Genomic DNA, 20,841 nt, shown 5'->3' with positions numbered 1-20,841 from the left:
CTTTGTAAGGCGCTGCGGAACACTTGTCGCGTCATATAAATAAAGGATAATAATAATAATGTAGCACCACGGACGGGATGTAGTTATCAATCCCGAAGGTGTAATCCCGGCAAGAGAGTTAACATACTGTAGGTGTCGAAATACCTACGCCTATGTTAATCCCGACGCCGGACCGATCGTCCTCTCTGCCGGGTAAGTATGCACTTAACCCGGGGATGGGGGGGTTGGTTTAGGGACCCCTGGTGGGTCTTAGGGTTAGGCACCCCCAGGGGGAAGGTTAGGCTAGGGGAAGGGGGGGGAGGTTAGGCACTAGGGGGAGAGGTAAGGCACTCCCCCCAGGAGGATTAGGTTTAGGGTGCGGGGAGGTGGGGTTAGGTTTAGGCACCCATGGGGGGGAGGCTAGGGTTAGTCTTCAGCCGCCGGTATTTCAATCCCATTCCCCACGGACAACTCACTCTCTGTTTCATGTAATACTGTAAAGAAAAGAGATTAGGCATAGAAACAAACATCGACATTAAGAAAGAAATTAATCCTAAAGTGTAGACGGGTTGGGTATGATATGTCGACAGGCACCATGTCGACATGATCATAATGTTGCTGTTCACCATGTCGACATTCCTCATGTAGACAGTGATGAAATGTCAACATGTTAGGATGTCAACATATTGTCCCTGGTGGCCCAACGGTTACTTACTTGCTCCTGACGGTTGCAACAGCGTCTTCCAGGTCAGACCTAGCATCCCTATTCCTCCTTCCAGTGACTAACCCTAACCTCAACCATAGCGTAAACATTTTAACAATGTCTACATTATAACTGTCGACATTGTGTCAACAGTATCAATGTCAACATTGTCGACCTTTTGATTACATCCTGTAGACAGGACTGTGTAGATCCATTATTTCTATTTCCATCATCCAGATATGTCCACACTTGTCTTTGCTGCAATCGAACCAAACAGCACCCCTCGGCATAGACGGGCGTCTTTTTTTGCAGAGGAAAGCACCAGCAGACTGTGCTGATTAGGTTGATATGCGACACTAGTATATCAGCCGGCCATACACAGTGCGATTCCCTAACCTTAAGATGTGTTGTACGATTTCCCTTGAAATTCTCAATACGATTTGGTCAGATGGAGTACAATTGCACATACGTCACCGATGCGTAGTTTCTTACAAAATGGAGGGGGGGGGGGGGGAGAGAGAGTGGCCAGGGATTTTGCAAGACCTCGTACATCAGGCAAAACAGCATACGATGTGTGTCACATCGTACACGATAGGTCGATATCTTACCATTTTTCCATAAGATCTACGATGCAGATTTACGACGGTGGGGACACGCATCATCATCGTACAAATACCGCACACGATGTACATGATTGGTCATTACGAATTATCTAAATCGGCCATTTCGTGCAAAAAATCGCACCGTGTATGGGCCGCTTTAGTCTCTCAATCAGCATGCAAAGTGCTACGATGCAGCGACTGAAGCTTTTTTTCCATGCCAAGTTCCCTTTACAGTCTCCGATGCACACAGATATACAAGTGTCGCATATCAAATTAATCAACACAGTCTCCTGATGCGTCCTAGTCGCATCACATTGCAAGTAGTTTCTGCTGATTAAAATGATTTGCGGCATGCCTATATTCTGTATCTGCATGTGAAATGTTACGTTAATGTCAGCGGTTGTGACACTAACATAGCAGTTCGCATGCAGATACACCAACAGTTGCACACAGAATATAGGCAGCTGCATATCATTTTAATCAGCAGAAGCTGCTTGTGCATTCTATTTGCATCACTTTGCGAATAAGATGCATTTAAAGGTAAAAAGTTGCACGAAAAGAAACTTAGCGCTACTGAGTCATGCCAGGGTATGGAGCGACTAGAAGGGCTGTTTAATGTGAAAGGAAATAAGATGTATGTAGACACATCTGGACCTACCATGTAAAAGGAACAACCAAAAGTCTATGCCCCAGAAACTAAGCTACTACTTGCGGTTATTTTCACCTCAACACAACCACCAGGATAACCTATTTTCCAGTTGAGAAAAATACAATCAAAGAAACTCTTTGTTATTAATGTGTTTTTGAATGGAAACTCCATGTACTGTTTTATAAATACAAACTCTGTCTTATTTATTGTACATTACCCAGCCTTATTTTAAACATAGAGATGTATCTCTCACTTTTACGGGTGTGATTCAAAAGGTCGACAATGAAAAGGTTGACAATCATTTGGCCAACATGGAAGAAGGTTGACATCACAAATGTTAGAAAATACAGAAGATCGACAGGTACAAAAGGTCGAAAGGTTTAAAAGGTCGCCGCGAAAATGGTCGACATGTGTTTTTTTTTCTATCCCTAACATTAACCCTCCCCTCGGTGAAAATAGAAACTTATGACCACAAAGCCCTGAGTCTGTCTCAATAATCCAAACAGAATACAGAGAATCCGTCACAATGTTTCCAAAAGTATATCACATGAAGAAGTTTGGCTTCTAATAAGTCTTGCTCTTAAAATCTGCACATTCATTGATGTAATCTACTGCCATCCAGAGCTATAAAGTTACTCAGCTGACTTAATTATCACATGAGGGAAGACCATTCAGTATTACTAACAGCAAGCAGTTTTTAATTATATTTAAATATTCCAGAAATATAGAATAAAAAACTTAGTTATTATTCTCACAGCACCTTTTTCAGCCAGATATATAGCCAAACGGTGAGAAACTGGTGAGCAGCAAAGGTAAATCCAGATGATAATGGATAAAAATCAAAATACCTTGTTCAGCCTACCAGTGTGCTTAGGTGGAATTTTAGCTCGCTGGACCCCTGTGTGTGTACTGAGTGCAGCTGGATAACCGGCAATGATGTTTCCCTGGAGTCTCCGGAATCCACAATGCAGTGTATGGCCACCAACAAGGCAAATGTATGGCGTGGCAAGGTACTGATGGTCAGTTAAGGATATTGCAATCCCAGAGAGCAATTCAGACCACTCCATTGCAGCTGCAAAATGGTCGACATGTTTTTTTTTTTTTAAACCAAAATCTTCACCCTAAACCTAACCCTCCCCTTGGTGCCTAAACCTTATCCGTCCAGTAAGAGCCTAACCCTCCGCTAAAAAAACCCAAAACAAAAAGCATGGCGGACATTTCTATTTACGCTTCCATACAACTCTGGATAACCCGAAATTCTATCAACACTTTCTTATAGAACTTTGCTTACACTAAGTCCAGTTACATCCCTTCAGTCACAAGTGTTGATGTGCTTGAAATAATTAAGACTTTGCATCGCCCATACTTGCAAATCTTTGGTTCCAGGGCATGCAAAGAACAAACACACACAAGATATAGTAGTCTTCATTCTAGCACCCTGCACCTGTCACAACCCGTTGCAGCTCCTTTTTCCTGTCTGCGTTGTGTCTCTTTGCTCTGGTGCTTCTAGCACACAAATTGCTGAATCACAGTTTGTTGCATTAGCTGTGTGTGCTAGAAGCACCAGAGCAGAGAGCAACACCCCAGACAGGATAGAGGAACTGCACGAGTTGTGATAGGTGCAGGGTGCTAGAATAATATATACTCCTCATACAGACTTATATCCAACTCAACATCAAGCCCAGTGACTTCTGATTGGATACCACACAGTCTCTAGCAAATTGTCACAAATGTGAATAATGTCTACCTAAAGCTACATAACCACCTGGAAAAATATTTTTCCTACACAGCCCCTTGCCATAGCTGGAGCCCTAAGCCTGCTACGCTTAGGTGATCAGCCAATTCTCTGACAGCTACAGGAAAAACCAAGTGCAGGCAGCAGATCCCAGGCCTCTGGCTAGGAGGAGGGGCCACATTAGGAAAAAGGTTTCCTCATTTATAATGCCATTTTGAACTTAAGCACACTCCTATTATAAACGAATATTAGGTACATACAACATATACAATTGGAGGCAGAATATAACATTTGTTTGAGGTCTGTCTTATATAGTTTGTTTTCAGTGAAGCACTTCAGCATAAAAATGTGCTCCAAATGCATCTCGGTATAGTTCTTACCAGGGTTGCAATCTGTAAGCAGGGAGCAGATGGAGAGGAGAACTTTAGAAATGGTTAGTGCCGGGCTCCAGTTATCTTTCAGGATATCGAGACAGATCACTCCTTGGCTGTTAATGTTGCAGTGGTAGATCCTCGTCCGAAATGTCACCTACAAAAATGGAAAGTCTGTTAATTGTTGTCAGTAACATTTATATTACCAATTAAAGCTTACTTTTGCTGAAAAACGCAAATAAGTCTTGTATAACATTTGTGTCAATTTGAAAACTTATTTCAAAACATATCCTGAAACTACCCTGGGCAATATTCCAGACAATTCTGCTTCCTGACATTACAAGCTTCAGAAATCATTGTTACCTAATTTATAGCAATTTATTTCTTGAACAATTTTTTAATGTGAATTTGACTTTTGTATAAACATCCAGGGGTTTATGTATCAAGCAGTGACAAGTGTGGAGAAGTTGCCCATAGCAACCAATCAGCTCCTACCTATTAATTTCTTGTGTGCCATCAAGTGGGGCCAGTATCTGGGAGCTGTATAAAAAATAAATAATAACCTGAACGAGGTAAGTCTGGGGCGCCCTTACTGTTAGCTGTTAGTTATGTCGGGATACCAATTATCGGGATGCTGCTGTCTGCATTTTGACAGGAGGCATCCCGACAGCTGGCTTTACATACCGATTCCGTATAAACAGCTAGTCACTAACCTGTAGTTGTTCTACACCCTGACATAACTATACACATTTACTCCTATTCCAATCACAGAAGTTGTAAAAACAAACAAGTTTTCTACAATGCTGATAAGTCCACTCTGGATCTGTAGCCTCCATAAATTATCATATGATTTCTGCATTGGGTTTGGAAAGCACAACAATTTCCTTAACAATAATTTTTGGTTACATTTGGTAATACATGTATGAAAGGTTAGCACATAGTAGCATTTGTGTTGTGGTAAAAACAAAACAGAGCAAAACATCTTATACATTTGACATGTTGAAAGAGTATTTCTATAACCATACACCGATCCCTCAGCCAGGCACCACCAATAGATTTAGCAGAGCAGAAACATTACCTCCTTCTACTGTTATCATTGAAGCTTTTGAAGTCAATGACTTTTACTCTGAACTGCAGGTCAAGCAATACTGCTTTAATGCAGTTTGAGCTAAAATACAGTGAGATCAACAGACTCAGTTAAGTTGGTATCAAGACAAGATCATAAAGAACATAAAAGCAGTGCTTAGAACATTGGGTCACTACCTAAACACAAAAAAATAATCTAGAATATAAGATAATAAAAAACAATTTAATTATCATTAGGGGTGAGCGGGTTCGGATTTCTGAAATCCGAACCCCCCCGAGCCCCCCCGATCCGAGTCCGATCCGAATCAGGCTCGACTTTTCCCGCCTGACTCGGATCTGAAATCGAGGCAAAACGTCATCATCCCGCCTTCCGAGTCTCGCGGGTTTTGGATCCTATATAAGGTACCCACGTCGGCGCCATTTTCTCACTCGGCTGTGGACAGTGAAGAGGGAGGGTGGGAGTTAGGGCTGTGTAGTGTAGTGTAGTGTAGTGCTGCTGTTGTCCACTACTTCAAAGTCCATAGGGGCTGGCTGTGTTGTGCTGTGCTGCTGTTGTTAATAGGGGCTGTGTCCACTACTTCAAAGTCCATAGGGGCTGGCTGGACTGTGTTGTGCAGTCAGTTCTCCATAGGGGCTGTGTCCACTCCAAAGTCCTGTGCAGTGTCCCAGTCCTAAAGGGGTGCTGCAGTGTTGTCCAGGGGGTGCTCTGTCCATCAGGGGTGCTCCCCCCAAGTGCTAAAAAAATAATATATTTTCTGTGTTTGTGAATTGTGTGCGCAGTAGCCGCACGTGCATCAACAAAGTAGTGCCAAGCGTGCGCCTGTGTCATAAGTAAAGGGCCGGCTGGCTTGACCGTTAAGGGTGCTGTAACCCCCGAAAGTACACTCCAGTCCAAACCAAAAAAAAAATTATTTTCTGTGTTTGTGAATTGTGTGCGCAGTAGCCGCACGTGCATCAACAAAGTAGTGCCAAGCGTGCGCCTGTGTCATAAGTAAAGGGCCGGCTGGCTTGACCGTTAAGGGTGCTGTAACCCCCGAAAGTACACTCCAGTCCAAACCAAAAAAAAAATTATTTTCTGTGTTTGTGAATTGTGTGCGCAGTAGCCGCACGTGCATCAACAAAGTAGTGCCAAGCGTGCGCCTGTGTCATAAGTAAAGGGCCGGCTGGCTTGACCGTTAAGGGTGCTGTAACCCCCGAAAGTACACTCCAGTCCAAACCAAAAAAAAAATTATTTTCTGTGTTTGTGAATTGTGTGCGCAGTAGCCGCACGTGCATCAACAAAGTAGTGCCAAGCGTGCGCCTGTGTCATAAGTAAAGGGCCGGCTGGCTTGACCGTTAAGGGTGCTGTAACCCCCGAAAGTACACTCCAGTCCAAACCAAAAAAAAAATTATTTTCTGTGTTTGTGAATTGTGTGCGCAGTAGCCGCACGTGCATCAACAAAGTAGTGCCAAGCGTGCGCCTGTGTCATAAGTAAAGGGCCGGCTGGCTTGACCGTTAAGGGTGCTGTAACCCCCGAAAGTACACTCCAGTCCAAACCAAAAAAAAAATTATTTTCTGTGTTTGTGAATTGTGTGCGCAGTAGCCGCACGTGCATCAACAAAGTAGTGCCAAGCGTGCGCCTGTGTCATAAGTAAAGGGCCGGCTGGCTTGACCGTTAAGGGTGCTGTAACCCCCGAAAGTACACTCCAGTCCAAACCAAAAAAAAAATTATTTTCTGTGTTTGTGAATTGTGTGCGCAGTAGCCGCACGTGCATCAACAAAGTAGTGCCAAGCGTGCGCCTGTGTCATAAGTAAAGGGCCGGCTGGCTTGACTGTTAAGGGTGCTGTAACCCCCGAAAGTACACTCCAGTCCAAACCAAAAAAAAAATTATTTTCTGTGTTTGTGAATTGTGTGCACTGTGGCTGCACGTGCATCAACAAAGGAGCAGCGCCAAGCGTGCGCCTGTGTCCCATAAGTAAAGAGCCGGCTGGCTCATTTCTTAAAGGGTGGTGTAACCCACAAAGTGCACTACTCTCCAGCAAAAATAAAATAATATTTTCTGTGTTTGTGTGCGCTTTAGCCGCACGTATATATATCAATATAACATAAATGGAGGACCAAACTTTCTCCGATAAAAATAAAATAGGGAAAGATCAAGAACCACTTCCTCCTAGTGCTGTTGCTGCTGCTGGGAGTTGTTCATCATCCCAGAGAGGAAGTAGGAACATCACTACTTTTACTAAACAATTGACCCTCCAACAGTCCCTAGCGATGAGGATGAAGTACGACAGCAGTCATCCTGAAGCAAAACGTATAACTGAGGCCTTGACTGCTATGTTGGTGTTAGACGTGCGTCCGGTATCCGACATTAGTGCAGTGGGATTTAGACAATTGATGGAGGTAGTGTGTCCTCGGTTCCAAATCCCGTCTAGATTCCACCTGCAGCCTCAAAGCAGCAGCGACAAGCGTGCGTCTGTCTGTTAAAGGGTGGTGACACCCTCAAAGTATGCTACACAAACAATTAAAATATTGTTCTTTTTTTGTCTGTCTTTGTGAATTGTGTGGGCTGTAGCCGCACCTGCATCCTTAAAGCAGCAGCGACAAGCGTGCGTCTGTCTGTTAAAGGGTGGTGACACCCTCAAAGTGTGCTACACAAACAATTCAAATATTGTTCTTTTTTTTTTGGTCTTTGTGAAATGTGTGGGCTGTAGCCGCACCTGCATCCTTAAAGCAGCAGCGACAAGCGTGCGTCTGTCTGTTAAAGGGTGGTGTAACTCTCAAAGTGCTCCAAAAAATAAAAAACTATTTTTTAATGTGTTTGTGACTTGTGTGCGATGTAGCCGCACCTGCATCCTTAAAGCAGCAGCTACAAGCGTGCGTCTGTCTGTTAAAGGGTGGTGACACCCTCAAAGTGTGCTACACAAACAATTAAAATATTGTTCTTTTTTTTTCTGTCTTTGTGAATTGTGTGGGCTGTAGCCGCACCTGCATCCTTAAAGCAGCAGCGACAAGCGTGCGTCTGTCTGTTAAAGGGTGGTGACACCTCAAAGTGTTCTACACAAACAATTAAAATATTCTTCTTCTTTTTTCTGTCTTTGTGAATTGTGTGGGCTGTAGCCGCACTTGCATCCTCAAAGCAGCAGCGACAAGCGTGCGTCTGTCTGTTAAAGGGTGGTGTAACCCTCAAAGTGTGCTCCACAAACAATAAAAATATTCTTTTTTTTTCTGTCTTTGTGAATTGTGTGGGCTGTAGCCGCACTTGCATCCTCAAAGCAGCAGCGACAAGCGTGCGTCTGTCTGTTAAAGGGTGGTGTAACCCTCAAAGTGTGCTCCACAAACAATAAAAATATTCTTTTTTTTTTCTGTCTTTGTGAATTGTGTGGGCTGTAGCCGCACTTGAATCCTCAAAGCAGCAGCGACAAGCGTGCGTCTGTCTGTTAAAGGATTACATCGGTGACAGCATCCAAGTAGGCATGTCAGACAGTCCGTACCTGTACTGGCAGGAAAAAGAAGCAATTTGGAGGTCCCTGTACAAACTGGCTCTATTTTACCTGAGTTGCCCCCCCTCCAGTGTGTACTCCGAAAGAGTGTTTAGTGCAGCCGGGAACCTTGTCAGCGAAAGGCGTAGGAGGTTGCTTCCACAAAATGTGGAGAAGATGATGTTCATAAAATGAATTATCAACTCTTCCAGGGAGACCAGCCTCCAGAACGTACAGAGGGACCTGTGGTTCCAGCAGGGACGAATTAATACTCTGTGAGGATGAGGATGTACACACTGAAGAGGGTGAGGAATCGGTGGATGAGGAGGATGAGGATGACATCTTGCCTCCGTAGAGCCAGTTTGTGCAGGGACAGATAAATTGCCAGCTTGTTTTGTGGGGGCCCAAACGAACCAATCATTTCAGCCACAGTTGTGTGGCAGACCCTGGCGCTGAAATGATTGGTTTGTTAAAGTGTGCATGTCCTGTTTATACAACATAAGGGTGGGTGGGAGGGCCCAAGGACAATTCCATCTTGCACCTCTTTTTTTTCTTTGCATTATGTACAGTTTGGGGCCTAGTTTTTCAATGCCATCCTGTCTGCCACTGCAGTTTCACGCCTAGATGGGTCACGTGTTTGTGCCGCCCACTTGTGTCGCTTAGCATAGTCATCCAGCTACCTCGGTGCAACCTTTTGGACATAAAAACACTATTGTGAGGTGTGAGGTATTCAGAATAGACTGGAAATGAGTGGAAATTAAGGTTATTGAGGTTAATAATAGCATAGGAGCAGAAAAACCTACAAATTCTGTGATTTTAGCTGTTTTTATGCTTTTTTTCAAAAAAATACAGATCCAAAACACAAAACCCAGAACCCAAAACACGCAAGGGTGGTTTTGGCAAAACCAATCCAGATCCAAAACACGAAGAAAGATCCAGATCCAAAACCAAAACACGAAAAGTGGCCGGTGCACACCCCTAATTATCATAAGATACCCATAAAATCTATCTGTTCATATAAATATATGATACAATATCAAAATTCCAACATCAAAACACTGAGGGGTATAGTGAGCAGTAAGTAGATCTGCATATATCTGTAGTAGACTTCTGGAATCTCCAAAGAACAGTTGTTAAAAAATATCGATGATAAAAAATGCTTGAATGGACAGGTGAATCCAAAAATGATGTCCCGTTAGTGATCAGAGTCCAGCATGTAAACTCGTGTTGTTAATCCTGAGTATAAATGTAATCAGGGAATCTGTGCTGTTAAAGTGGTGCCCAGACCGTCTAGCATGTACCAGCACCTAATATATTACAGATAGATAGAAAATGAAATACCTGTGTGTCCCCGATGAGATCACTGGATGGAGGGCTGTTTGTAGCTGGGCTCTATTAAAGTGTGGAGCCAGGAATGCAGGACAGAAACTGTTATGCCCAAAATCCTGTCAGTCTACAACAACAACTTGCGGAAGGGTTCTAGAGGAAGACGGGTGCCGAGTGCCTGTAGTACTGCTTGCTGGATGTACAGCTTCTCGATGGTGGCCGCTGTGGGAGCAAATTGTCAAGTGGCTAATGAACAGCGGTAACCACGGGTTTCCCAGACCAGTGACTACGAGGTATGCCAGGTGCCGGACAGGCTCCAAGATGGCTGATGGTGATAAGCTCCCTGGACCGTGGTGCCATGTTGATAAAGAGCAATGCTGTTTAGCGGTTGCACTTGCGATGGAGAGGCGGATGGTGGTGCAATTTCTCTGGTTCTGGATTCGAGATGTCAGTAAATTGTAGGTGATGATCAGTCACACAAACAAAGAGGGGACAAGTTCCACAGAGTACCCCTCTGGTGTATAGCCTAACGCGTTTCCCTATGAGACAGAGCTTCATCGGAGATATAGTATAGTTGAAAGTAGTAAAGAGCACACTTTAGAACTGTAGGACCATACCCCGTAAACTGAGTGTGTCAAAGCAGAGGCAAATGGCCAGTATGCAGAAAGAGACATATTAGATGGACTCTCTGAAACTAATGAGATTGCGGCAGACGAGAGACACAGCTATTAAAGCTAAAGTTCAGTACCCTCAATTTAAATAGTTACTGTAAATTTTGTTTGTAAGTGTGGTTTTATTATCTAGGGGGAATCAAGTTTACTTCAGAAAAACAATGTGAGTGGAATTACTTTAACCTCTTAACTGGCTAATTTAATTATCAACAACCACTCATAAATTGTAATTTTTATGATTAAATTAGGTCAAGAATATCTATTTCTAACTTATCCAACATCGATAATGTATAAATATATACCTGTGTGTGTGCGTATATATATATATATATATATATATATATACACACACACACACATACATACACAATACATAGGTCCACACTCACGTCTCCAGGGTCCAGTTATGCTGGGGTAGCAACCTAAGTGATCACAGCGGCTCCAGATGCATAGGTACAAAAGGAGGTGCACTCGCCAGTCTTCAAATAGATTAAAAAGTTTGTTCTTTATTCACAGCATAGGTACAGACAGCATCATGATGATGATGTCTGTACCTATGCTGTGAATAAAGAACAAACTTTTTAATCTATTTGAAGACTGGTGAGTGCAGCTCATTTTGTACCTACATAATTAATCAATTCAGAGAGATGACACACTGATCTCCAAAGCTAAAAAGCGCATTTCTAAAATGGTGACCTGGGTGAATGACTTTAATGATACAACGCAATCGGTGATGAAGTCTGTCAAACAATTTTGGCCTTTGATTAATTCGGACAAGGATCTTCCGTTATTGAAAAACTCCAAGTTGTTACCATGTTATCGCCGTGGCAAAAATATAGGAGATTGGGTCGTACGGAAAGCTATTTTTTCTGGGCGTCCTACTATTGAAGCTCCATGCTTTCTTTCACGTAAAATGGGCTGCTTCAAATGTCTTGGCTGTACCACTTGTGGGTATATGGAGACGGGAGATTCCTTTGTACATCCCCATTCAGGCAGGAAATTTAAAATCAATTTCAGCTTAACTTGTTCCAGTAGTTATGTTATCTACTACATCTATATGTGGGGAAAACTGGCCGTAAAATTCAAGGAAAGAATGGCGCTCCACCGGTCAGCAATCCGTCAAGCAATTGAGGGTAAAAATATTGACCAACCGGTGGCGCGTCATTTTAAACAATGTAAACACAATTTGGCAACCCTAAGGTACAAGATTATAGATTTTGTTCCCCCTAGCTTGAGAGGTGGAGATAGGGATCAAGCACTCCTGCAGCTGGAAGCCCGCTGGATTTTTAAACACTGTTCAACCTCATGGTTTGAATGAATATCTATCCTTTAGCTGTTTTCTACAAATTGCCCAGCTGCGGGCTCTGCTTAATATTTATATGGATATGCATTCAGCATCAGAACAGGATTAATGTGATAGTTTAATGGTATATTTTGTATTTTGTCTTGTGCATATACATTTTCAGATATACAGTGTGTTTTGGGTGATGGGTTTTCACTTTTCCCCAGCATCTGCTCCCATGGCAACCTCCCAGCTGGGCTGATGACATAGACAGGGAGAAAGGGATTCACTGACCCGGAGCTCACTGATGTCGTCAGCCAGCGGGGACGGGGCGCGCGAGCTGGATGCTGGTATGCACTTGGTGTGTAGTCTACTTAATGGTAAGTTACTACTTGCATTTTGTAATATCCCTGATGAAAATTCGAATATGAATTGAAACGTTGGAAATTATCTGCGTGTCTGCAGTTTTTTTGTGTATTTTGATTAAGTCCCGTGAGTGCCGCCGTCCTGCTGGGACGAGTATATACAACATTATCTATTTTTTAACATATCGGTCATTGATATATTGGACTATCGATGATCGGACCATCGTGACTGATTTTCCCAAGTGTCTACTCCTCTCTGCAGCCGCAGGGTGGGGTGGTCCTGCCATGCTGCCCAATTAGCAGCAGGACAGACACTAGGGAAAGGTACAGGGATGCAGAGGGGCCGTGCTGGAAGGTTATCTTCCGGCAGCCGCCCAGTGTGTATTTCTGAATGGTCGCATTGTTTGCGACCATGTTAGGTAACGCACAGCCAGGCAAGTGGTTAAAGGAAGGAAGAAATGTACAGTAAAATATAACAGTAAACTAAACAAATCTACTTTGTCTTTACATAATTGACATTTAAATACCAGTATTTTTTTTTAGAAAAAACACATTTCACTAATTTGATCTAGTCCAATCAGGGTACATTTAGAGTGTCTTTCCCATTTCCACATACAATCATGTGCCCATAAAGTATACAGTATGATACCTCTATAGACTGTTTGTCATTTGCCCTCTGACCTCATTGTTTTCTATATTATTACAGGAAAAGACAAGCAACACTTTCACATCCATAACACACAAAGCTGGAATCATCCTTGTGTGTTAGATTGAGCCTCTTTCCTATGCAGGTTACATTCTGTCACATGGAGCAGTAACAATACTCATGTGACAGCTCTACAGTAATCAATGTTTCCTGCTCCAAGCCACCGGTAAAATGTCACCAGATGGAAACGCGCTCATGTGGCTTAGCACTAAAGAAAACGTCTAACCACAAAGCTGTTTCCCTTTTTATTTGACTCCAATTAAGTTGTTTGATTTTTTTTTTTTGTGTGTGAAAATAGTGAGCAAATACATTTTTGGAAAAATCAAACAACTCCTACTGGTAGTCTATTAATGTCAAATAGTGGTTTTACTTGTTCTTTCTGGCTCATGTAAAATGATTACAGAGTACATATGTAATTGACTTTAAGGCTTCAAACATAAGTTTAAAAGGATTTATTCTGCAATAGTGACGATGTTGCCCAGAATATTATCGAACAATATCATCACAATTTTTTATCAATTATAAATATTTATGTCAGCTATTCAGCAATATTTTATGCAGGGACAGCGGTTGCAGTAACACGCTGTCCCTGCAATGTTACAGGAGGCTTTCCGAAAACAAAACCTTCTGTTATTGCTACTGCACATGCTCAGTCATGCGCTTGGGAACAGTCTCTGTCCCGGGTTTGAGGTGACGGCAGAGGGGATAAGTGCATCTCCAGCCTGTCCAAAGTGATTGACATGTGTGTACAGGCTTTATATTAGCCTGTATACATGATTATTTATGTGCTTTTATACTTAACATTTATATATAAATGTTAAATATAAAAGCATATAAATGTATACAGACTAATATAAAGCCTGTGTACACATGTCAATAATTTTCGGCAGGTTTAACAGGCTCTAGAGTGACTTACCTGTCCGCGGTCTCTGCAAAAAGCAGGGACAGAGACTGGGCGGTGTTACACGATGCTGCAGGGACTTATGGGAAAATGTCCCTCTGTCCCTGCAGTTTTTGGGGAATTTTATGCATTTTGCTTCATATAACGCTATTCTGAGATGGCGTTATATAAAGTAGGGATTTTTCGAGTAATTTAACGCTTTTTGCTTTGCTGAATAGCAAAAAGTATTAAAGCATTGTAGAGATCAATGGCATGATGCCTACAGTGTGGTACACTGCGAGATGGGAATTAATGCAGAAGATAATTGCGTTATCTTCTCCTTTATCCCATTGCTGAATAGGGGATTTACATAAAAAATGCGGAAATTAGGATTTCCACATTTTTTTATGTAAAAATAACAAGAGATATGGTAAGAACTTACCTTTGTTATCTCTGTTTCTACGAAGTCCATAGGGTCCACAGGGTTGACCTTGGGGTATAGCTGGATCTGGATCCACGGGCACCACGCAGTTAAAGCTTTTGCTGCTCTCAGGATGCACTTGAGTCCATCCTCCTCTATACCCCGCCCCCGAGCCACAGGCTCCTCACTTGGTAAGCAGCCAAGGCTGTAGGAGGAGACTAAACAAAGAGAAGGAAGACTGGAACACACAAGAAACCATACCCACAGAAATGGGAGACAGAAAACCGGTGACCAGCCACACAGCCCATATGAAGCCAGGTGCGTCAGGGCAGGTGCCCTGTGGACCCTATGGACTTCGTAGAAACAGAGATAACAAAGGTAAGTTCTTACCATAGCTCTTGTTTTCTACTTCAGGGTCCATAGGGGTCCACAGGGTTGACCATGGGGATGTCCCAAAGTAGTTCAACTAAGGGCGGGGACGCTTCTGTGCAGAAAGGAGAACCCGGCACAAACGCATAGAACCTCAAAAACGTCTGAATGGAAGACCAGGTGGCCGCCTTACATAGCTTAACAGCAGAGGCGCCACGTCTAGCACCCCAAGAGGGACCCACAAAACGAGTGGAATGAACCTTAACAGAGGCTGGCACAGGTAAACCCTCCTTTGCATAAGCCTCACAAATAACAGAACAAAGCCAATGGGCTAACATTTGTTTGTTGGCAGGCCAACCCCTCCTGTGAAAACCAAAGAGGACAAACAAAGAATCAGACTTCCTAACGGAAGCAGTCCGGTCTACATAAATTCTGAGAGCACGGACTAGATCCAAGGAAGCCTCACCAGCTGAAAGATCAGGTGACTGAAAAGCTGGCACAACAAGTTCCTGATTGATGTGGTACTTCGAAACCACTTTAGGCAAAAACTCAGGACGTGTGCGAAGCACCGCTCTGTCCTGGTGAAAAATCAGAAAAGGGGGATGACAGGAGAGCGCCCCCAATTCTGACACCCTCCTGGCAGAAGCAATTGCCAGGAAAAAAACAGCCTTAAACGTTAACCACTTAAGTTCCACCGACTCAAGAGGCTCAAAAGGAGGACCCTGCAGGGCCCGAGGAACCACTGCCAAGTCCCAAGGCAGGAGGCACGAAGGGAGGCTGGATTCTGAGAACACCTTGGAAAAAAGTGTGAACATCTGGCAGTGTAGCGATCCTTCGTTGGAACCACACAGACAGTGCGGACACATGAACCTTCAGGGAGGCAAGACGTAAACCTAGGTCCAAGCCTTCCAAAATCCTAGAAACTCGGAACACCTGAGGATCATAGTTTCTGGACTCACACCCCTCAAAGCAAGTGTGCCACACCCTGCGGTAAATCTGTGCGGAAGCAGGCTTGCGTGCCCTGAGCATGGTACTAATAACCGAACCCGAGAAGCCCCGAGACCTCAAGACGGCTGTCTCAAGAGCCACGCCGTCAAAGACAGCCGACCCAGATCCAGGTAAAGGCAGGGCCCTTGAGACAATAGGTCCTGAAGCTGAGGAAGGAGGTACGGAGCGTTGATGGAGAGGCTCCTCAGATCGGAGTACCAAGGACGTCTGGGCCACGCTGGAGCCACCAGCACGAGCGTGCCGACGTCCTGCTTGAATTTCCGCAGGATCCGAGGTAGCAGGGATATCGGAGGAAACAGACAGGCCAGTTGAAACGTCCATTTCACCGACAGCGCATCTACCAGACTTGCACCTGCGTCTCTTGTCCTTGACCCATACACGGACAACTTGTGATTGTGACGGGAGGCCATCAAGTCCAGCTCCGGCAGCCCCCATCTGTCCACGAGTAGCTGAAACACCTCTGGGTGAAGCGACCATTCCCCGGGATGCACATCGTGACGGCTGAGGAAGTCCGCCTCCCAATTGAGGACTCCTGGGATGAAGACCGCCGAGATTGCTGGAATGTGGCACTCCGCCCAAGCATGGATGCAAGACACCTCCGACATCGCAGCCCGACTGCGAGTTCCTCCCTGGTGGTTGATGTACGCCACCGTGGTGGCGTTGTCGGATTGAATTTGAACCGCCCTTTCTTGAAGAGCGGTGCCGGATGACTGCAGGGCCCTGTACACAGCCCGCAGTTCCAGGATGTTGCTGGGGAGAAGTGCTTCTTCCGCAGTCCAACGTCCCTGAAGTGACAATGAGCCTGTCACTGCCCCCCAACCCCGGAGACTGGCATCTGTTGTGAGCAGGACCCAGTCCGGGATCCAAAAGGGGCACCCCTTGACCAGATGAGGTGTCTGAAGCCACCAAGCCAAACACTGCCAAACCTCCGGGGACAACACCAGCATCTGAGAGCGGATCCGGTGAGGTAACCCGTTCCATTCTGATAGAATCAGCCCCTGCAGGGACCGGGAATGGAACTGGGCAAATTCCACCATGTCGAATGCAGACACCATGGACACCAGAACTCTCATTGCCGAATGGACCGACAGGCGGCAACTGCTCAGGCAACTGTGTATCCGCAGTTGTAGGGAGGAGACCTTTTCTGGAGTCAGGAAGATCCTTTGCTGACGAGAATCTAGCAGAGCTCCCAAATGAACCATCCGCTGTGATGGAATCAGAGAGGACTTTCTCCAATTTATCAACCACCCGTGCGCTTGCAGACCTCGATCGTCAGGTGGAGATGTTGAAGCAGTACCTCCGGAGAGCTCGCCAGCAAAAGGAGGTCGTCTAGATATGGCAGCAGCCGTACATTCTGGCTCCAAAGATGCGCGGCCGTGATCGCCATCACTTTGGTGAATACCCTTGGTGCCGTGGAGAGGCCAATGGGTAGTGCCCGAAACTGATAGTGTTGTTGTAGGATAGCGAACCTCAGATACCGCTGGTGCGAAGGTGCTATCGGAACATGGAGGTAGGCGTCCAGGATATCCAGGGAGACTATGTAATCCTCAGGTTCCATCGCCAGAGTGATGGAACGTAACGTTTCCATACTGAATTTGGGAACTCTGAGGAATTTGTTCAGAGACTTCAAATTGAGGATAGGGCGATGAGAACCATTGGGTTTCTGCACCAGAAACAGAGTAGAGTAGTACCCCATCCCTCGTTGTGATTGAGGAATGGGAACAATGACCCCTGCTTTCAGCAAGGACTCTATAGCTTCCTGAATCTGCAAAGCTTTGGTTTTGTCCTGAGAAGAACTCGTGCAGAAAAACTGGTTGGGCGGTCTGTGCCGAAAAGACAGGGCGTACCCCTGGGAGACCACTTCTCGAACCCAGGCATCCGTGGTAGTATTGTGCCAGCACTGGGCAAATTGAAGAAGTCGGCCTCCCACTCTGGGGTCCCCCAGAGGGAGGCCCGTTCCATCAGACAGAAGACTTATCTTCCTGCTTGGAAGAAGGGCGCCTGGCACTCCAGGCCTGCTTCTTGGGCTTAGAGGCGGTCTTGGTCGCCGACTGCCTCGGGAAGGACTGACCTATGGCCTTACCCTGAACCCGAAAAGCGGAGCTCCTCACCTTAGCAGGTAGGTGCTGAAGCCGAAGGGAGGAAGGCTGACATGAATTTAGCCAGAGTATCCCCTTTTTTTTTATCCAAGTCTGGACCAAATAGCAACTCCCCATTAAAAGTTAAGGCCTCCAGGCCCTTTTTAGAGCCTGCGTCAGCTCTCCAGGACCGCAGCCACAAGGACCGATGAGCAGACACAGCTGCAGCTGAAACCCTAGAGGTCAGCAGGCTGGCATCTAACGATGCTTCCCCAATATAGGAAGCCGCATCTCTCATCTGTCCTATTAACGCTCTCTGGATATCTGGAGCATCGTCTGGAAAAGTATCCTCTAAAGCATTAGCCCAGCTCTCAACGGCTTTAGCCACCCAAGAGATGGCCATGGACGGACGGGCCACTGCCCCAGAGAGAGAGTAGATAGACTTTAAACAAGTCTCCACTTTCCTGTCCGTGGGATACTTCAGAGAAGAGATAGATGGCAAGGGCAATGTAGCGCTTTTAATTAAGCGGGTGACATGGGAATTCACCGCCGGTGGGGTTTCCCATTTCCTGCAATGAGCCTCAGGAAAAGGATAATTGGATGCCAACCATTTCTGTGGTTGGAATCTCTTACTGGGAGACTGCCAGGCCCCCGCCATATGATCCGTCAATTGGTCAGACAGGGGAAAAACATTCGAAATTACCTTAGCCTTTTTAAAATTTGGATATTTCGACCTAGGAGCCGGTTCATCCTCCTCTATGTGAAGGATGGCCCGCACCGCCCTAACCAATGCTGGCACATTAATGGAGGACTTAATCTCCACTTCCTGGGCCATGGCATCCGAGTCAGTTCTTCTCAGTCATCTGAAGACATGTCCATGTCTGTTAACTGCGCAGCCAGTGGACGCCTTTGAGGGCATGTCACTTTGCAACATCGACTGAAAAGCCGAAGACGAGGCCGCCAGACACTGAACAGAGCAGGAGAGTACATCCACCCAGGGTGGAAGAACCGCCTGATAAGGCACCATGGACTGCTGCGCTACTGAGGGAGACTGGACGTACACAGGCAACTCCGAATAACGACCCACAGTCTGAGACACGGGGGGAGACTGCAATAAATGTGGAACACCCGGGGAATGGGGGATGGTAGGCTGGGGCAACGCCCTAGTAGGCACTGCAGTCGGGACCACTAAACAGTCCATGATTGACGCCAGCACCTGCAGAAACATTGCCCAAGGAGGATCCTGCAAAGTAGGGGGTTTAGAGGGGCCAGGCACCACCTAGCACCGCCCGCACAGACCATCCTGTGATAAATCCTCCCTATCAACCCCTGCCGAACTGCGTCGGCAGGAAACGAACACAGGAGCCATGGAGAGCTCATTCTCCTCATCAGACATAACACAATAAATTTGTAATAAATATGTATCACCGAGAAGAGGTGAGGCGTATAACACCTGCGCACTCCCTAGTATGCAACACAAACAGCCCACAGAATGGTACTGAGTAGCACACCACTGTATGTGACTGACCTCACAAATACTTTGATTTATATAAGTGAGGTACACAGAAAAACGCCCCTCTCCCACACACCTGCCGGGCCGTGGGAGAAGGAAAGGGATAGGTATAAGCTGACAGTAAGTAGAAATAAGTCGCAGACAGGCAGCACTAGCAAAAGTCACATACAATGCAGAGAAGATATACTCACTGCACCTTTCGCTACAATCAATCGCCCAGATTCGGTGTCTGGGAGGGCTATAGCGCTGTGTACACTGTCCTTCAGCAGGAGAGAGGTACACAGGGGGACCGGACCACTTGAACCGCCTGGGAGATCTGCGACACAATGCCAAAAGAAGATGGCCGCCGGAAACCTCAAAAGAGGAGTGGCCGCAAAATAAGAGCAGCACAGCGACGCCAGCACACATGAGCGAAGGCGCGCTGAGCTGAGTGGAGGAGCCGCTAGAAAGGGAAGGTTGCCTTCCCCTGGCTAGCAATTAGCCCCAGGGTTGCTGGTTCCCAATGCCAGCCTGGTCTAGTGGTCACGCGGGGTATGCTGCTAGCGCCTCCGGTCTGTCCCCAGAGACTGGAGGCTTCCGACTGCATTTAGTACCTGCGGGCCACTGCTTACCTGATCCCCAGCGCTTCCGGCAGCAGTCAAAGGGAGTCCCCAGAGCCCGGCTAGTACAGCCTCTGGGGTCCCGCCGCGATCCCCAGATCTGTACTGGCGTAGCGGCGCCAGCGGGATGTAGGAGCGGCAGCATAGACGTCCTAATGGACAGTCTGATGCTGCCACTTTGAAGAATGTAAAAACAAGAAAAAAGAAAAACTTTCTTCTTTAAAGATAAGCTTAGGGGCTGCTCCTGCAGCCCCACTGCGACAGGGTGACCCGACTCCGGCCGGGCACCAACTAAAACTGAGGTGCCTGTGGCTCGGGGGCGGGGTATAGAGGAGGATGGACCCAAGTGCATCCTGGGAGCAGCAAAAGCTTTAACTGCGTGGTGCCCGTGGATCCAGATCCAGCTATACCCCAAGGTCAACCCTGTGGACCCCCTATGGACCATGAAGTAGAAATCATTGCTGAATAGACCCCAAAGTGTTTAAATTGCTCTGAAGTTAATAATCTGTAAGTGAATGGACCCGTAAACACACTTTCTTTTTAGAAACGCCAGAACCTAATAACATTTGAGTTCTGCGAAAACGCTGAAGGTAAGCTCGGATTTCTATTATGAATGTGATGGTAACATTCTGGTAAAATGTGTACATGGTGTTTTCAATTCTTTAACTGCAGTAGTTTTTCAATGTTGTGTACTAGTCCCAACAAGGCTTCAGCAGGTTAATGGAGCTCTCTATTGCATTGTCTGTTTTTTGGACTTACCGTTGGGTTCAAGACAAGTGTGGAATGCACAGCCATGATGATGTGGCTTGCAGTGAACCGCATCAAGGACCCACCTGCTGAAGTGAGCAGAATCTCAGAGGGTGGTCAACTCTCCTAGAAGTCCAGGAGAAGGACTCAAAGTTCGGGAGAGTAGGAAAGAATGTTATACAATTTTAAACTCCATCCTCTTCTGGAAACTCAACTATACTGTCACAGTGACTCAGATCAGCTCCTGTTTGTCTTCTTCCATTTAGAAAATTTGATGTCTCTCACAATGTT

The 20,841-nt window shown here is 45.7% G+C and overlaps 1 protein-coding gene across 1 annotated transcript in view; it reads right to left on the bottom strand.

Moving 5' to 3' along the window:
• LOC148535285 (ubiquitin-conjugating enzyme E2 E2) overlaps positions 1-20,841 on the bottom strand; it is a 317,853-nt gene that overhangs the window by 21,083 nt on the left and 275,929 nt on the right. Inside the window, exon 5 of the mRNA XM_088463465.1 lies at positions 4,049-4,196. Coding sequence (XP_088319591.1) covers positions 4,049-4,196 — 148 coding nt within the window. The remainder of the gene's footprint in view (positions 1-4,048; positions 4,197-20,841) is intronic.

This window comes from Taudactylus pleione, unplaced genomic scaffold (assembly GCF_031769625.1).
Source record: "Taudactylus pleione unplaced genomic scaffold, aTauple2 ptg000053l, whole genome shotgun sequence".
NCBI classification, from domain to species: domain Eukaryota; kingdom Metazoa; phylum Chordata; class Amphibia; order Anura; family Myobatrachidae; genus Taudactylus; species Taudactylus pleione.
Note: the sequence above shows the minus strand (reverse complement) of the source record. Positions and strands in the feature narration are given on the sequence as shown.